At 39.6% G+C, this 12842-nt stretch overlaps 2 protein-coding genes across 2 annotated transcripts in view; both read right to left on the reverse strand.

Moving 5' to 3' along the window:
* Positions 1-4165, reverse strand: part of LOC107758814 (uncharacterized protein C19orf47 homolog) — a 13104-nt gene extending 8939 nt beyond the window's left edge. The window contains exons 1-3 of the mRNA XM_016576673.1: positions 4055-4165; positions 2501-2588; positions 1319-1433 (exon numbers count right to left, since the gene is read on the reverse strand). Of these exons, the coding sequence (XP_016432159.1) occupies positions 1319-1433; positions 2501-2588; positions 4055-4073 (222 nt within the window). The 5' untranslated portion in view covers positions 4074-4165. The remainder of the gene's footprint in view (positions 1-1318; positions 1434-2500; positions 2589-4054) is intronic.
* A 4011-nt stretch (positions 4166-8176) lies between these two features.
* Positions 8177-12526, reverse strand: fosb (FBJ murine osteosarcoma viral oncogene homolog B). Its single transcript, XM_016574485.1, has 5 exons — positions 12287-12526; positions 11964-12151; positions 10132-10464; positions 9939-10046; positions 8177-9514 (listed from the first exon to the last, which is right to left on the reverse strand). Exons 1-5 carry the CDS (start codon positions 12348-12350, stop codon positions 8945-8947), a joined length of 1263 nt encoding a protein of 420 aa, XP_016429971.1. The 5' UTR covers positions 12351-12526; the 3' UTR covers positions 8177-8944.
* Between the last annotated feature and the right edge of the window lie 316 nt (positions 12527-12842).

Consider the following 12842-nt stretch of genomic DNA (forward strand, 5'->3'; position numbering starts at 1 on the left):
AATAAGATTAGTATTGACCAAGTTCAGAGGCTGTCATATGTGAATGCATAACTTACTATGTTGTGCATTTTCAACAGTTTCAAAATGAAAAATAACTTTTATATTGATTCAATGGATTTATTGCATTTTGAAAAAAAAAAAAACGTGTCATGGATTTATTGCATTTTGGGGGAAAAATAATAAAATTTTATAATAAATCTTTGAAAATCTAAATCTGGATTTGAATTTTTAATGTTATTATAACCTAAAGATGCTATGTGAAAGTTTAAAACAGAAAATAGTGGTTTTCATCTTGCCACTTTCTTGGTAAAGAAAACTAATTTTTACTCAAATTAATCTAAATGGATTTATAGCGTTTTGGAACCAAACTCTTCAAATACTATCCAGCATAAAGCACAGTTCTAAGTAACAGTCTCACGTGCGCACAGCACGCAGAGTAGTTTCGGTTTGAGTGAAAACAGGGCGGAAAAACTGGGAGGTTTTAAAAGAGTGCTAAGAGAATTACACAAATGAATGAATTAATTATATGAATGTACCTCTGATGGTTCTGATTGTCTTCAGAAACGATTCGATGGCATTTTGTTTTCAACTTCGCTCCATGTAATACCTAAACGAAGTGTTCTTAATCGCAATACTGCTTTGTCCACAGAGGTTAAGGGAAACAGCTCTAATTCAGCTTTTCCATAAGCGCCACCTGCTGTCAGCGAGTGGATTTACAGAGACTTATTTTTACATTCAGTCTGTGCAGTTTCTGTCTGGCCAAAAACAGACCGAATTTGCATGCCCCGCTGTAAATTTTGACCGGTTGATGAAAAACAAGCTTATGTGGATTCCACACATTTAAACAATTCAGATAAGTTATCTAGAATTATTTATGGAGCAGATAAAATACATATAATCATTTATCACTATAATCGTGATAAGAAATTTTCATACCGTTACATCCCTACTCTCGATAATGGCGTAAGACATGATTTGGAGAAGAATTGTTGAATAAAGTCGTTACCTTTGTTTTCTTTGCACACAAAAAGTATTCTCATAGCTTGGTAAAATTAAGGTTCAGCCACTGATGTCACATGGACTGTTTTACTGATGTCCTTACTACGTTTCTGGGCCTTGTAACATTTCAGTTGCATTGCTGTCTAAGCAGGGTCAGAGAGTTCTCAGATTTCATTTCATCAAAAATATCTTAATTTGTGTTCAGAAGATGAATGAAGGTCTTACGGGTTTGGAACAACATGAGGGTGAGTAATTGATGACTCATTTTTGATGATGATCCATTTCTGGGTGAACTATCCCTTTAAAACATAAACATCACCTGTCTATACACATGCTTTGCATGTTTGAGAATGGCTATGATGTCTCCGATGACTGTAATTCCCAAGTCCATCATTATTTCCTTACTGAGGTCCATGAGCATGCTTTTCTGAATCCTGAAAACAGAAAAGTAGTTGAGGCTTTTACAGCATTCAGTTGTGCAGTACATGAGTAACATTTTGTTCAGAATGTTGTCTGTTCACATTTCAGAGAAGGCCAGATTTTGACTGTTAAAAATGGTGAGTAGACATCCAGCAAGTAAAGCACACATAAGCAGACCGAGACCGATCCTGTACTGAACCAGATGAACTAGTTCATGTCTATTTAGACATGCTTACTACAGTGGCTACCTTTACAAGGACATCTTTTGCTTCAGTCGGAATGAAATTATTCTGATTGATGAATCTGAATGCAGCATCTAAATAAATTGGGTTGATGTGCAGGTTTATATATCATAAGCTTCATATCAGATTTGATCTTTTGACACGCACACACTGCACAAATATAGTTTCCTGTTGTTTGCACATAGTGTTCTCCTACCATTGCTTCTTTACTTTGTTTTAAAGAGCAGACTTCATATTTATCTTGGGTCCTAATTAGGAGACGACAAACACATGTCGCTTTGTGCTGTGCTGTTTATATTTATCAAGCCATAAAATTGCCCATTCCTGTGGCCAAAACAAGCCATCTGTGAATGAGAGAAGTGAGGACTGATGAGATGTTGTTCTGCTCCACTTCACAGACAATCAATGGAAGGAGAATTCTAGAATAACATGATAACATGAAAAAAAACATTGTTCCACCTGTCATACGTCATTACGACATTTCTACATCATTACGCATGCACAGTACTTTACAGTTCCAGTTTTCAATGCGATTAAGTGTTTACATGTCCTCTAGATCAGGTTTAGAAAAAGTCTACACAACCCATTTCCAATCCGAACAAAACTTAAAGGGGTCATATGATGCGATTTAAATTTTTTTATTCTCGCTGTAGTATTGTTGCCTAATGTTCTTTTTAGCAGCATCATATGACCCCTTTAATTCAGATCAAGCTCAATCAGATCGATTAAGGTGTTTTCATGAAGGATTTTTAGTTCAATTGAGCCTTCAATCCGATTACTAGCGGATTATTTGGTTGCATGTAAACGTAGCTAGTGAAAGCCAATGATTCGGTTTTTACCTGTTATCAACAAACGACACTGTGTAGTTGACAGCCAGTCCAGGAGGGATCCCAGCATCTTTGAAGAACTGGATCCATTCTGAGGTGGCTAAAAAGTGAAAAAGTGGTTATATGCATTCTGAAGAATACCATACATTTTGAACCAAAGAGAAACGTACACATTTTTGTCACAAAGTGACTGTAAAATTAAAACTGCCAGCAATGTTACACAAATTATGGTCAAGACCACCATATTATCTGTTGATATAGAAACAATATTCTATCTTGTATCTTATTTGTTTGGCATCCGCAGACAATGTTGTGAACTATTGTGAGCTGTCAGATGTCTGTGTTCACTGTTTCAGAGGAAAGTGCATATATATATATATTTTTTTTTTATTTTTTATTTTTTTAAATGGACTCAAAACATTGAATGTGAAAAAAAAACTTAAAAACTGTAACTCCATAGATCGAGAATTTATTTTAATGTTTATGTATTTGGCATTAATTGGATGACACAGTGTGTGTTTTCATATGATTAGGGAAAAGCAACCACATAAAGGTTAAAACAGACTCAAACTATCAATTCTAAGAGACAAACATAAAAGTGTTGCAGACCCAACATGGAAAGGAGGTCAGTAGCATATGGGACATGCATGACAAAGAGAGAACACATGGTCAGCCAGAGCAGCTGCGTGAGTGTTATTTTTAAAGCCACGAGTCTCGTGTCAGTAACTGAATTCTCCTGCTCAAGGCTGTTCACATGATGAGCAAAACTATCTGAAAGGATACAGTCAAAATGAATTCACACACACACACACACACACAAATAAATAAATAAACGTTAAGATGTCTACATGCATATTTCCATTTAATATTCTCCACAATATTCAGTGCTCAGTACTTCAGTCATATTACTAATGCACGCAAGAGAACACAATATTCTGAGGTTTAAAATGGTTTGCTGATCTAAGTTGATTCCAAACACTGGTCACGTTCAGCTGGTTTAGGGGGTCAGCAAACTGGCCTCACAGTTGAAGTTGCAAAAATCATTCTTAAATCAGCCAACAGACCAACCTGACCAGGCTGGGAGACTAGTTTAGTGCAGCAAACCAGTTTTGGTATTTTACAAATGTTGTAATTTTATGTTTTCTTTCCAGCGGAGTATAAAACAGTACTTAGTTTACACATACTTTCTGCCACAGTCATTTTAAGGGAGTGCTATACAAGCGTGCATACCGCAAGACCACTTGAAATGACTTTTACAATACAAAAATATTTTCCTTTAATCGCTAATATAATATAATTAAGCACGCCTGCGTGATATAAACAGCATATAAATAACAATGTTGTGTCATAACGAGACAATAGTAATGCAGAGCGTGGCCTGTTTTCGTTGAACCAAGCCGCAGTATTTCGCTTTAGGTCTTCGCGTCCGTGAAGTCCAAACCTAAACCTCCACAAGACATTCTCCTCTGAATTTCCCACCACAGATAGTTAAATGTTGATTTAAGCGTCTTTGCGGACCTATACAGTGACCATATTCCATACATTAGGGTCATTTCTTTCTCTTACCTGTTGTGACCGTCGCCATCTTCCCAGGGAAAAACCGACGCGTTGCGGAAATCTTGTGACGTAATATCCTCTCCGTCTTCGGAACAACTCGACTGACCCGAATGTTCCGAATGAAACGAGCAATCTCTGGCTCCAAAACATGTCTTATTCAACGTTCTGTTGCTCCAGTGGGTCATTTTGTGTGTAATTACCGGCACCATAACAATTGAAAGTTTGTTATTAAACGGAATTTTCCACGACAGCCTCAGTCACCTTTTATAATATGGAAAAGAGATGCAATACAAGTGAATGGTGACATTCTGCCTTTTCTTTTTCATCCGTGAAAAATGACCTTACGGCCTTATAACAACATCAGGGTAAACAGATGATGATAATACAGTAACTTTTTGGGTGAAAATACCTTTTAAATTAAGGTCTGGCTGACTGTACAATGCAACATGCTATTTCTATTTTATCCACTAGAGGGCGGTAAAATCTCGTTAATATCATGTCGCTATTTTCAGATGCCACGGACCTGCATATACAGTATATGATCATCCTTGTGCGACACCCAACCCCCCCACAACTCATGTGTGCAAAACTGATACTAATAAATATGTGTAAAATATTATTTGTAACATATTGAACAGTTATTTATTTATATGTATAAAATATGTAGAATTTATTTATTTAAACTTTACCTTTCCATTGAGATGGAAAGTCTACACTGAAAAAAAAAAAAAAATCAATAGAAAAACGGAAAACATTCTAGTAAATTTCTGCCAGGACATTAACCCTTAAGTTTAAAGGCAATTCCTTCAACCCTAAAACACAACACAATGCAATGCATGAATCAAAATACAAGTAGGCTGAAACGCATCAGAATAATAAATGCAGAAAATTCCTTCATATTAACACAGTACATTGGGTCCTATTTTTACAGACTGACGCATGTTTGGAAAAAGAACGGCTAGAAAGTCTTTGTGATTATATTTATTTTGTAGACATTTCCTTTACAAGAAAAATTGGACGTCATACAAAGATATTAAGATAGGACAGTACACCAAGATTTCACAGTCTATGTAACAATATGAACGGTCCTTCTCCATTCATTAAAGGGCTAGAAATATAGCATAAAGTGAAATGAAATGGAGAAAGGGTGAAAAGAGAAAGAATGTAGATTATATAATTCACAAGGGTTGTTCAGTATGTATTAAATATGCTGTTCAATATGAGAACTTGGAGCAGTCATGGCGAGGAAAGCACTCTAAAATCACGAGTGTCCTAAACCCATAACCTCAAATCTCCCAGACACCTCTATCATCGGCACTCTTAATCAAGAATATACAAAGACAAACAGTATTGAAAAAGCACCATATCATTTCTGAAACGTTATGTGATGATTCTTATTACAACTAACTTTTATTTCCCTCCAAAATGGCAAGAAAAAGAAAAAAAAAACGTACGAGAAACACGTACGGTTTTTTTTTCAAACAATTAAGTGGTTGTAATATGAGACTAATATTTCACTCATTTTATACTGAAGGCAATCTTCAAATGTGCATTAGAAAGTGAAACAGTTCACCTATCAAATGACACTCATTAAACCCGAGAGGTATTGACTGACATTTTACATCCTCCTAATGCATAACCATCCCGTCATTGAGGTCTGAGCAGAGTCAATCTTACGCAAGGTAAACTGGAAAGACAAAACAAATTGTCTCAATTCTTCACTGTGACACTGTAGCATAAGGAATGACTTTTATCATACAATTCAGTTGATTTGCTACATGGTTCTCCTAGAGTATCTGAAATATTGCATTCAACTGTGTCAATTCAAAGCACTGTGAATTTGAAAATACCTAGGACGATCATAACTAGAACATGACTGTGCAGTTCAATCTAAACAAGGAGTTTTTGCAAAGTGGAAGACCACAGAGTCACTGATACTGTATCATTTAACCAACATCTCCTTATGCTATCATATCAGAGTCAGATACAGTAACAAAATGTTTTGGCGTAGGAGTAACAAAAGCACCAACAACTGAAAAATCAAAACAACATAAAACTGTTGTGACTCACAAAAACGTCTTTTGAGGAAAAGTTGAATTGAGATCAATGTAATGGAGCTTGGAGCTGTTTGACAATGTGCTTTCTAATATCATATAACGTCCCACTTTGTGAAATCACAGCTCTGGCTTCATTACGTCACTGTTCGAGATGCCTTAATTCAGTTTTCATTACCAAATGAGAATGTAATTTCATCAAATGGCTCTGTTGGAAAGAGCTCACGCAGTTGTCTCCATTTCAGCTTAAATGTGATGCTCTGGGTCTAAATTCAACCAGCAAGACAATGGTGCACCTGTGTATATAAATGTAGCATGAAAAGGCATTTCGATTTAAACAACTGTATAAATATTTTCATTTCCGCCCCATAAAATACTCCAGACGATGAAGCCCAAGTCAATAGGAACGCTGGACCTCATCTGATTGTAAAATACTTCCCATCTGTGTATGACGTGGACACGCATAATGTTCTGATCATGTCCTTAACGTGAATTAATAAGGGCTGGTTGAAAGTTGTCCATCAAGCCCTGAATATCACACGCACACAGAAGCCAAAGGGCAGACAGCACACACTGGACATGATAAATCAATGCAACACCACTGCTTGAGAAACACAGCTGAATATCAGATGCTCATCTAGAATACATTGAGACACTCAATTCATATCTTCTTTTTGACTGATTTATTTATGCATTTATAGATATTTTGCGTCCAGTGTGTTTTGTCCACAGGGGTTGATGAACAAGGGCTGTGGAACCAACCTCATTGACAAATCAAGCACAAAGCACAAATCTGTGATACATATATAACGCTATATGCACCACAGTTTCAATACAGTCATCATACATATTACACGTTTCGAATGAAAGGCAGTGACAATGCTTTTCATATTAAGGGAAAGGCGGGCTGTTATTGTTTATTATAATATACTTTCTGTTCTTCTAGAAAAATATATGTTTAAACCAAAACCAAGTGCATCAAGCTCTCCCTTCTGTCTTCATTGACAAAAAATAACATTTTCTGAACATTCATACATTACATTACAATCATTGTATATATATATATATACACTGAATATGTATATATATGCATACATATTTTAATATATTTTATATATATAGTTTTAGACATTAAAAAGGTTCATAGTGCACAACATGCCTTTTTAGTTGCCAACATGAGATAACTATGAAATAATAATAATAACCATAATAACAATATTCGTGATAACTGCAGTAAGACAACAGTAACAGATAGAAGGAGCAGCTAACAGCCCCACAAAATTATTCCATTTGGCAGCAACGGCACAATCAAGAGCAAAAGAGAAAAAGCATCATGAAAAATCAGTAACTCAAAACATCAAAAACATTCACAGGAAAGTAAACGGTTCATATTCAAAAGCACATCCCATCCTTTAGGTTGGCCACCGCTTTGTATTCCTTCCGTCCGCAGCCGGCATTTGTGCTTTTTTCCATTTTAACAACAACAACAACAACCCCCTTAAAGAAAGAAATCAACTGGAGATGTAGTACTCTGTGGCTTCCATTCACAATCAAAGCCTAGAGCTGTGCTAAACCACATCCACAGCTCAAAGACTATGTCAAGGACTTTAAGAAGTACAGAGGCCACTCATCCAAAACCAAGAGGTTGTCCTTTTTTTCTTTTTTTTTGGTTGCTCGTTATAATGCTCTTCAAACACAGAGTGTCGAGCCACTCTTGTATGTTATCGTCAGGTAAGCCACTTTTGAGATCATAGTTAATACTATCATTGAAACACAGAATGAAGCAAACAAATAAACTCCTCTAACTTGCTCAAGAAAGGGGAAAGGGCGAACACGGTGCGAAAGCTCTCAGAGGACCAGTGGGAGATGACAGGTAGAGCATGGTCATGCGAATACTCTCACCGTCTCATACCTCCACGTTCCAAGGGCTCTCAAAAACTCCTCCGCTGGCCTTGCCAAAGTCTAGCCAGTGTGTCTCCGCTCAACCGAAATGAAATCCTCAGTGCTGAGGAGAAATAAAGAGTCCCGTTCCTTTAGCCAGTGTCCGAGATGGCTGGTTCGTTTCGATTTTTTGAAATGTCTGAGGTTCCACTGCGGGCCGGTCCGTGCGAAGGGAATTTGTGGTGTCGGGGGTGTGGGCTGGCACTCACTCAAGGTTCCATGGGCTTTCAGGGTCCAACGGGCTCTCAGGGGCCGAAGACTTCAGAGAGAACCAGAGGTACATAGAGACAGGAGAGAGGAGAAACAAATGTGGAGATGGACAACGGAGGGAGAGAAAAAAGAGAGAGATAGGTACTGTAGCTAGAGTGTGTGGTCATGTTCTTTTTGTCACAGGAAGAGGTGTGGATGAACTGGATGGAGAAAAAAAGCATAGCAAGGAAGCCCGAAACGCAAAACAAAACCCACAAAGCAGTTCTGTGCCCCCTTTTCTTTTTGCTTAGACAAATACACAGCAGGCACCTGGTGTGGATAGAGAGAGAAGGAGGAGATGGTACACCAATGTAAGCCAGAGCGAGAAGAGACAAAAGCAAGGGGGAGTGCGCTGATGTGCTTTCATTGTTATGTCAAACGGATTTGAATGTCTATGACAATTTAAGTGTGTGTGATTGTGTGTGCATGGGCTACTGACTCATCTTGATATTAAGCCTGAATTCATTGTGAATTAATATACACTTACATCATCTGATGAAGTCACTCAGACGCTAACGCATCTGGGCCTCGAAAGGTTTCAAATCGAAAGGCTTTCATGTAAAAGATCAGTACAACGTCTGAGAGGTGTTTGCATTTGTTTGTGTGCGTGTGCTGCTGTCGACAGGCAAGCAGAGGCAGAGTAGACGCAGAGCTCTCAAAGTGCAAGAAGCGAGGGTGAGTTCAGGGAATCAGAGGACTGATCGCTGCTGCTGGTTCGCTGGTTAGCGCTGGCCCCGCAGGCTCCCTCTGGGTAGGTGAACACAAATGAAGATGTGTATGAGGGGATGTAGCTGCCGGCGTCAGGGTTACCGCCACCGTCGGCAACAAGGCACGAGCCGTCCGGCGCCGGCTGGCCCTGCCCATAGAAAGAACTAGAAAAGGCTACCTCCTGCATCATTCCTTGCTGCTGTTGTGCTGGGGCCGGCTGTGTCTGCGTGGGCTGTGAAACCGGGACGTGGTGGTGGTGGTGGTGGTGGGACGAGTAGGCGGGCGGCAGGTAGAAAGTGTCCTCCTTCACAGTCAAACCCACCACGGAGACAGAAGGCATCTGCGGGGACGTCTGCGGCAGTGGCAGTGGCAGCGGCGCGGAGGGCTGTTCCTGATAGGGAATTTTGCAGCCGGGTTGGTGGGCGACCAGGACGAACTCCAGGCGCTCCTTCTCCTTTTGCAGCTCGGATATTTCGGCCTCTAGCTCGGCCTTCTCTTCCTCCAACATGTCTGTATCCTTGGGTTGGAGAGACAAGAGGAGGACACAAGGGGACAGAGATTATATGATCACATGAAATGAGGACAAAAACAAGGGTTTCCTTTTATCATAGTAGTTCAGACACAGAGCTACTTCAGAAATACACGATGCTATAGTTTCAGAGAGCGACAACAAAATAAACTTGGCGAAAATGCCGTTTTCTTAATTGCCAACTCCATTTCCACAGTATAATTACGGTGGGTTTATGCACTCTTTGTTCTAATTACAATGCAGCATAATGCATATGTGTGTGTGTTGGAATCATTTACAAACTATCATTGTAAAAATGATTGTTATGAGCAGATTGGCATGTTATGAATCCGGTAATTAGGATGCCTTTGCATTCATCTGTTATTATGGATGAAATATTGTAATGTAACAAGTGAGTTACAGCATCGCTCACCGACTGTAACCTGTCTGTGAGCTCACGCCGTCGGTTCCTACACTTAGCGGCGGCCAGTTTATTTCTCTCTCGTCTAACACGTCTTTTGTCCTCCTCCTCAGGGGTCAGCTGGGAACAGAACAAATTTCATTTTTAATTTATTTTTTAATCAAAATGTCAAATGACTAACCACGCCGTCATGGTTCTCACTCACCATTTCATCCCGTGCACGGCGACGGCTCCGAGACTGTCTCACTGGGCCAGGAGTGTCAGAGCTTGGTGGGGTGAAGCCTCCACCAGATGAAAAGCTTGGGCCTGGCAGGTCATAAGGATCCAAAGCAACAGGCTGCGTCATGGTGCTGGAGCCCGTGCCGCTTTGTCCTGGTGCCACGGAGGAGATGAGAGTGGGCTGCACCATCCACTGCAGATCCTGGCTGGTGGTGATGGCCGTCACTGTGGGCACAAATGAGCTGGGCATGTCCACCCCTGCCCCGGTGCCAGTTGACCCTCCACCCACCCCTACCCCGCCAGTGACTGATACACACTCCTGGAAACCAAAAACATAAACAGTATATAACTATGGACCCCACCAGCTTGCAGTAAACAAAAAATCAATTTTAGTTAAATTAACATTGAGTGAAATAAAGTCAGGGAAGCATTTTCGTTTAGACTAAAGGGATAGTTTGCCCAAAAATTATAAATCTGTCATCATTTTCTCACCCTAAAGTTGTTCCAAACATGTATGAGTTTCTTTTTTCTGATGAACATGACATTTTGATATTTCTTTTTTCTGATGAACATGATATTTTGAAGAATGTGGGTAATCAAACAGTTGACGGTAGACATTGACTTCCACAGTATTTTGTTTCCAATCTATGGAAGTCAATGGGGACCAGAAACTGTTTGGCTACACACTCTTCAAAATATCTTCTTTTATATTCAACAGAAGAAAGAAACTCATACAGGATTGGAACAGCATGAGGGAGAGTAAACGATGACAGAGAGAATTTTCTCTTTTTTGGTGAACTATCCCTTTAACTTGAAGTACTGAAAAAAACGAAAATGAAATAAACAAAATACAAAACCAATTTACTAAAACTGTAAATAAAATAAAAATGACAACTGAAAATCTAAAAATAAAATCCAATTCAAAATAATAACAAAGACTATAATAATATATCAATGATAGTAAAATACCACTTAATGTAAAGCTGTATTTTCCTCCATGCAAAGATAACAGACTAAAGATCATGAAAACATAAAAAAAAGAGTAAGGATAATGAAAAGCATCAAACATATGGAAAAAAAAACATGGATCCTTATCAGAGTTTTCTGTTTTAAAGCTGCTTTAAAATTCCAACAAATTACGTGTCCAAATACAAGTAGCCTACATAAACGTCGTGGATATTTTACGTTTAACCAACACATCTGTGAACAGCTATTAAAACATATTTAGGAGAAAAATCTAAATTGCTACGTTTTCTTTTTTTTTTTAGAAAAAGAAAGTCCAGTGATGCCAGTGTGAGTTCCATGTTTCATTAATATTCATATAAAAGCGTGTTAGGCAAAGGCACACGCAGCACGCCGTAGCCAATAAGCGGCCTCTAATAGCCCCTCCTGTCCCTGATCCTCCGCCCCCGTCACACCCCCGGTGTTCTCCTTAGCAACGCAACGTAACACTCCAAAATAGAACGCATTGACGTCACGCCGAAGTCTGCAAAGCGAGAGCAGCAGCGCTGAGCGGAGCTTCGTGTGAGAGCGTCGGAGAGTTCCACAGCTTTGTCATCTGTTTCGCGGCGTGCTGTAAACCCGCCACATTGCTATCGGCCTGATTCCGCGCGCATGCTGACTTGTCAGTATTCTATTGAATTCTATTCCGACTTTACACATATAAACACACTCGAACGGATTCAAATGCATTCCCTTAGCAACGTCGCTGCGCTTCCCTAACAGAAACAAGCAAATCTCGCAGCTGCCGTGCTGCTTAGCAAAACAGTTTGTACGGACAAACACGATGTTTAAATGCGAATAAATACTGCGACTTACTTGCGGTGCGCTGGTGGTGGGCGGACTCCCGAAGGATTCCACGGACGACAGGTACTGGGATTCAAGAGAAGGAGATGAGCTTCCACGGGAGCCGGTGTCGGGGTCTCCGGGGAACCCCTGAAACATCTCCCCGGTGGAGCCGAAAGAAGCCGAAACACCTACTGTGCCCGGCGAGAACGGGATGTCACCTGTCACCCAACAGAAGTTACATTGAAGCGCATTTTCGCCAGGACATCAACTATTCGCTTGCGTTTAATGCACCATAAAAAGAGAAAAGTGGATGCATTGCATCTAAATATTTTTATTATATTAAAGTCACCTACCGTAACAAGTTATACTTGGAGTCTTCGTCAAGATGCCCTTAGTCTCTTTCCAAAACAGTTGCATTAAGACATCAATCCAGTTCCCTGCTGGAGGAAACTTCTAAAATCCAATCTCTCTTTGAATAACACTTCCCAGGCCGTAGTACAATCCGTGAAATGTGCATTTATAAATCCATAAAATAATCCGGAATGTGTTTATTACAAACGGGAGTAGAAGGTGTTCAGTGTTTCGGCAGCAGCGCTTCGTCTTCTGAATGAAGCCTGAGAACGCATTGTAAAGTAGGGAGTCCTGGCTCCTCCTCTTACTGGTGTTCCGCTGACGTAGGTGCCCATATATGGTCCAAAAGCACTGTTTTTGTTTTCGGTATCTAAGCAATATGACGTGTAAGGGATTCCCTCACCCACAGAAAGAGACAGCTCGATCGCGGTCAAGAATAGGTACGTTTACTATTACTTCCACAAGATATTTTTAATTGTTACATGGTTTTCACGGACAATATTTAGAAACGACACGGTTTGCAAATATGTTTTACGTCAAAAAAAAAAAAAAAAAAAA

This window comes from Sinocyclocheilus rhinocerous, unplaced genomic scaffold, assembly GCF_001515625.1.
Source record: "Sinocyclocheilus rhinocerous isolate Xijiao unplaced genomic scaffold, SAMN03320098_v1.1 scaffold130, whole genome shotgun sequence".
In the NCBI taxonomy this organism is placed as follows: domain Eukaryota; kingdom Metazoa; phylum Chordata; class Actinopteri; order Cypriniformes; family Cyprinidae; genus Sinocyclocheilus; species Sinocyclocheilus rhinocerous.